Source organism: Fulmarus glacialis, unplaced genomic scaffold (genome assembly GCF_000690835.1).
Source record: "Fulmarus glacialis isolate BGI_N327 unplaced genomic scaffold, ASM69083v1 scaffold11965, whole genome shotgun sequence".
NCBI lineage: Eukaryota > Metazoa > Chordata > Aves > Procellariiformes > Procellariidae > Fulmarus > Fulmarus glacialis.
Genome location: NW_009214958.1, coordinates 533 through 6,632, shown reverse-complemented (window position 1 = coordinate 6,632; position 6,100 = coordinate 533). Strand labels below are relative to the sequence as shown.

The 6,100-nt window shown below is 44.4% G+C and overlaps 1 protein-coding gene across 1 annotated transcript in view; it reads right to left on the bottom strand.

Moving 5' to 3' along the window:
- Positions 1-6,028, bottom strand: part of LOC104077507 (alpha-1,2-mannosyltransferase ALG9-like) — a gene marked incomplete at both ends in the record, with an annotated part of 9,516 nt that extends 3,488 nt beyond the window's left edge. Inside the window, 7 exons of the mRNA XM_009578773.1 lie at positions 1,822-1,927; positions 2,070-2,157; positions 2,504-2,639; positions 3,653-3,741; positions 4,654-4,724; positions 5,560-5,694; positions 5,890-6,028. Coding sequence (XP_009577068.1) covers positions 1,822-1,927; positions 2,070-2,157; positions 2,504-2,639; positions 3,653-3,741; positions 4,654-4,724; positions 5,560-5,694; positions 5,890-6,028 — 764 coding nt within the window. The remainder of the gene's footprint in view (positions 1-1,821; positions 1,928-2,069; positions 2,158-2,503; positions 2,640-3,652; positions 3,742-4,653; positions 4,725-5,559; positions 5,695-5,889) is intronic.
- Positions 6,029-6,100: the final 72 nt, after the last annotated feature.

Genomic DNA, 6,100 nt, shown 5'->3' with positions numbered 1-6,100 from the left:
GCACCGCTCCAGCACATTCCGCCCAAGCTGAACAAAGCTTCCCAAAGTGCCAACGCACTGCAAGTCACAGCCAAGGCTCTGATCACAGGAAGTGGGACAAAACTTTTATCACAAATTGTGCATTCTTAGAACATATGTACGCAAAAACATCCCAAAACCTCAGAATCAGGCTTAGGGATATAAGCTTAGAAGCTACTTTCCCTTGGCTGTAGAAACCTCATCACTCCAGGGAAATACTCATTGCACAGACTGCATTTATCCAGAAGGATTGTACTGCTAAAGACAAAAAAAAACCCAAAACACACACCCACCACCCCCAAAAACCCCGAACCTTGTCTCCAGAACTCCAGTCTGCAGGCAAAAGGAAAAATACTGTGGTGCTTACATTGAAGATGATATGGGTTGATGACTCTACAACCTCCAGCAGCTCCTGCTCCCATCATGTGAAAGTTGGGAAATCCCAGCTCCAAAGCCAAAAGGGATTGGCCAGCCTTTCATCTCCCATGGTAGCATTATTTCTCCCAAGTGTTTTGAAGCTCTCTAAACACACAGCATTGTCCTGGCCACATTGCATTAAAGAGCAATTTCAAGCAGGCTCTTTTACTAGCCTGAAGATGTTATATGAATGTCACTATGAATAAAACACTTCAGAATAGATTGGTCCCTGGAGGCTTCTGGAACCAACTCATGCACCAGTGTGGAAAAGGTCAGGCACAAGCCCATGCCAAAACATATCAGAGACAGAGCCTGGAGCTTCCTCACAGAAAATTCACAGCAACAGACTTCAGAGCCTTCCTGCAGAGATGAAGAACCATGGCAAAACAGCTGTTGCCCTGCTGTGCCACAGCACAAGTAACAAATCACCACTCAGCACCACCCAAAAGAGCCCTTCAAATGAACCAACATGGCCTGCAGGGCACTGCCAGAGAAAGCCTTGCTGCTAACCACTGCTGAGTCCCTCCTAGAATATCTCAACAGGGCTTAAACAGATGACAGACATGACACAGACACCCTGCACCCTAAGCTCCTTGAAGTCTCCGCCAGCCCCTCTGAAGCCCTGCTAGAAATATAATACTTTTCTACTCTTCAGCTCTAGAAGTACATGATATGAATAACTGAGTGCAGTGGCAGCTCCCAAACAAACAACACAGCATTGCCATCAAGGTTCAGACCTGAGATTTGGGTCACACAGTATCCTAACTGGCCAGAACCAGGGAACCCCTAGTAGGCAGATGATTTGCCTTAGATGCCTTTATGGTAACCTCAGATTCTGCTTGCCAGCAAAGCCCAGGCCATATGCTGCCAATAAGCAAGGAGATTCCCAAGGCACAGAATAGACTCAGAAAGTCTGCAGAGACCCAATGTGAAGTGAAAGAAGTATGGATTCAGCCCTGTTACCCACCTTCCCAAGGTTCTGCACCCCGACTGTGAGGAACAACAGCCAAGAAGTCAATTAAAGCTGACAAACACACGTTTCACGTGTGCCCACTGCACTCGCGTAGCATCCAGACACGTTTGCTACCAACAGTTCTCTGCTGTGACGCTGAGACACCTCACGACGGTTTACAGAACTTGGAAGTGCACAAAAGCAGCTTAACTCACAGCGTGGAGAAATCCGACAATAGCGGGCAGATTCCCAGCTCGAGAGAGACATCCTGTGGCAAAAGCTCGAACTGCAGCCCTTCGGAGTTTGCAGGCTGCTTTTGCTTTAGAATACGGCAGAAAAAGGATTTGCAATCAAGACCTGGTGTGTGATGACAGTAGCAAGACAGTAGCAAGAAAACTGCCGACTCCCTTCTTGTCTTGTAATCTTAAACTCACCATAGAGATCAGGTCCATGAGAGGTGAAGACATTGTATAAAACAATGTTGAGAGGTGCAACTACCAACTTCCCATAGTAATAGCTGTCCACAACTACCAAGGGCACCTGGAAGAAAGCATCTATTATTTAAAGTGCCAGAAGCTTTTGGCTGGACTGCCCAAAAGCTCCACATGATTTTCTTAATGGAACCCACCCCTTCTATTGCAAGGCAAATCCATTCCCTCTTTGCATTGTTACAGGCACTTACCAAAAACAGGATCAATGACACCACACACCAGTTCAGGAAACTTTTCCACCTCTGCTTCAATATCAACAAGTCAAAGGCAATAGGAACCCTGAAAGAGACACCAGGTATCAACTGGAGACTTTGTCTTTCCCCACTCCCTTCAAAGCAAGTGGGGCAGTAGCTGGAAGAGAACCATCACTTCACTGGGCTCTGCTTCTACTCCATATTCCAGTCATCCAACTTAGGTCTTACTCTCAGTATATTAGGGTCAGGAAATCTTCCTAAGTTCTTCAGAAGCAAAGAAATCAGGCTATGGAAGCCTATGGGATCCTGGACTAGGCTGGCAGCTCAGTCCCTGCTAGTTTCCTCCTCCAGCTTTCCAGTCCCTACATTCTCCCCAACCAGGCAAGAAACATTTGACACAGTGCAAAACTCCTGAGCCCTCCTCTCCTTACCCAAGAGCTGCACTGAAGGGCCACCCCAGAAGGGCTCCAGCAGCCACCCCCAGCACTGCTACAGAGGTCTTGTCCATATACCAGCCACTCATGGCAATCACCGTGGTGTACATGCAGAAACTGCTTGGGAGGAAAGCTGCAACACAAGGAAAGAAAGGGGTTAGCACAACTTTCCCACAGCAGGAGAACTGCATGAGGTCAAGATAAGGCTAATCATCTCTCATTCATGCCATTGGAGCTGGGATGCTATGCTAGACATTCTCATTTCAGTGAAAGCAAAAGAGGATACTTTTTTTTTGTTCTGCCAAGACCAGAAATACTTCCTTTAAGTATGAAGGCCTCTTTCCTCGGTGGCACTCAGCAGTGGTAACCAGTTGACAGCATCCATGGTTACCACTTGTAACACTTGCTGCACCCTCTATATTCCGCTAGGTGAAAAAAATGAAACGAACCTGCTCAACTGGCAGCAGAAAATGTGAGCTAACTGGGTAGAGTCTCTGAAACAACTGGGCAGAGACTGGTGGGAAGTAAGTGAAGAATGAGGAGACCTATGACACTGCAAAAACAATGAAGAGAAAGCCCTCTCTCCACTCACCATAAACAAAAAAAGGGTAAAATAGGAAATCTCAACATTCATAAGTTGTGGTATTTCCCTTTAAGTTTCTGTATGCACACAATACAGAAAACCTTTGCTCAAAGTCTCTCTTTGCACTTTACTCAATACCTACAGCAGGTGTTTCGTAAGTCTTACAGTGGTGGGCTAGGCAAATGCGTACAACCAGCCAGAGGGGACCGGACACAAAGGCAAATGACAATGCCAAAACATGACCCTCCTTTCTTGGATTAAAATACGTCCAAGGAAGGTAGGCCAACACCCTGTTTAAAAGGCATGGCCCATTGCAGAGAGACTAGAGGCAGCAATAGAAACAAACATGCCCTGGAGATGGAAAGATACAGGAGTGATGCAGGGCACATCATTTGAATCAACGCTTACTCTGTCATCACACCTGCCATGAGAAATACCTGCAACAGAATACAACAAACAATTGCTATTAAGATATTTTAGTGCTGTGGATTTTCTTCTCTCTGCACCTGTCTTTGGTTTCTATGGACAAAGTAATTGTTAGTGTCATTGCTAAGTAAACTTACCTGCAGATGAGCAAAACATCCCAGTGCTGAGTACTAAGAAGGCCAACATCAGCCGGCTCACATGTAGCCCAAACTTCTTGCACACAGCCCTAAGGAAGCAAGAGAGAATTAGAGACCACAAAAATATCCTCAATACATAAAAGAACAGTACCCAATGCATGCAGAACCACAAACAATCCATGGAGCATCCTGAGAGCTTTAAGGTGGGTGATTCTCATTACTTAGTCGCTGAAGGCAACCTGAAGAGCAGTATGACTGCCTCTGTCCTGGGATTTCAGATCCTCGTAAGTTACACTAGTGCAAAACTCTAGAAGAGACTTGGCTTCCTCCAATGCCAGTTGTGCTCGTGCACATCTCAGGAACTTAGGGAGTCTGCACTGCTGTAGCAACATCAATCTATCTAAGATTTTCACCCCTCACAAAATCTCATCATGCAAAAAGCCACAGCTCACATTCCTAAAACCAGACTATTGCCAACAGAAAAGTCATGCAAGGTAATAGTTTGAAAGCCACAAATGAAGTGGCAGCAGGTAAAAATAAAAATCCAGCTTAGACAAGATAATTGTATTTTTGGGTTACTGCTTTTAGCGGATGTAAACACCATTGGCAGATACATTACAGATAGCAACAATCAATGTATTCCACCAAAATTCACTATGATAAGCAAACACAGCACCAGTCTCTCCTCCAGCAGAGCTCAGTTTACAACACTCCCACCCTGCTTGCTGGTACCAGTGAGAAAACGAGCATAGTCAACAAAATGCTGGAGTGGACATGTGGGTGGCAGATCTGAGTATACAATTTTATTCTAAAACTGTAATTCTGACCAATATTTCATTAAGTTATCACAAGAACACATATTTTCAAGGTTCACTGTGAAGTAGCCCAATTTACCAGACACAGTTACACATGAGCTTCAGAGTGTATTTCCTGTGGCAATAACTGAATATGTTACTTGCAATGCTCCAAAACATTCACTGTAGACACCTTCTAATACTCACTTGTAGAAGTAGAGTTCACAAATGCAGCTCAGGAAGGCCAGGAAGCATCGGATGAAATAGAAGATAAGAACCTAGGAGACATACACAGAGTCAGAACAAGGTTTGCAATGAAGCTTATGCACCTATTACTAACAAGTCGGTCCCAAGAACAAAAGTTCTGAACAGGATGGAGCAAGTTTGGCAGTGAAGAATGGGCTTATTCTTGTAGACCCAGATCCCATATCAAGGGATGCTGAAGATCCCAGCAGCTCAAGGCCTAGCCCTCTAACACTGAAGTCCTTACAACACAGAAAGTAAACAGAGTCCACTGAACTTACCAGAACTACCCCTCTTTTGTTTTCTCTTGTGCAGAAACATGCCAAGTACAGCAATGGATACCCAGGCAGAATGCACATTCAGTGCTTTTTGTTTTACGTTTCTGTGAGTTCAGTTTGCAATATCCCTTGCAAAATACAGGTTTATTTTTTATAGTTTATTGAAAAAAAAAAATCAAAACAGTCACTGATAGCTGGCATAGAAAACAATACAGGCTTCTAAAGCATCAGGGTGGAACTCGCAGGGGTGAATGAGAGCCCATGGCTACCAGGTAACTGTCCTCAGGCCTGCACACACTCAAAAGGCCAAGGAGCTACCAGCCCCTCTGGGACAGCTTTTCAATCAAACTGGAGCATGACAGCATTTCCCTGCAACTTCCTAATCACTTTTCCTTGGATCCCATTAAGTCAGCTCACAAACCCTTGCAAATCCTTACAGGGAGGTTAGTGTTTGTAAACAAATCAGTGCTTTGTAAACACTAATTCTCTTACCTCCGACAACAAACAAAGCAGCTGTTTAAGCTGCTTTAATAAACACAGACTAAAGGCATATTTATTCATCACAAAAGAAGCTTTCACACATCTGATTTACCTTGTTCGTTTGTAGAACTCTAGCATGGAACAAGGCTGGTAAGGCATGAAGCCACAGGTAAGCATAGGAGCGGATGGCATAGGCTGGAGAGTATTCCCATGTCTGAAACCCCCTTCCGTAAACGAGGTAGTGTGTCTACAATGGAGATTAAATAAATAAATAAATATGCATCACACAGAGTAGAGAGTTTTGCATTTCCCATCTCTGAATTCTTAAGTAAGAAAATTTCTCTTTGAAACATTGAGATTAGCACAAGGTTCTAGATAAATCTGCATTTGCAGAGGCCAGCTATAAATTCCCAAGCATCTCCAAGGAGAGAAAGCCACTTACCGGTTCCCAATAGTTAAACGTCTCATCACAATCAGAGATGTTGCTTAAGAGAGCTGCACAGAACCTGGCTGAGATGAGACACTTGAAAGCTGTTGATCCTTCAGGGGCCCAAACTTGTCCTGCTTTGCTCCCAGACGATCTAGTCCAAAGAAAAAATATAAATATGCACCAAGAAGACTCAGTAACAAGATCAAGACTAGCAATGTGACAC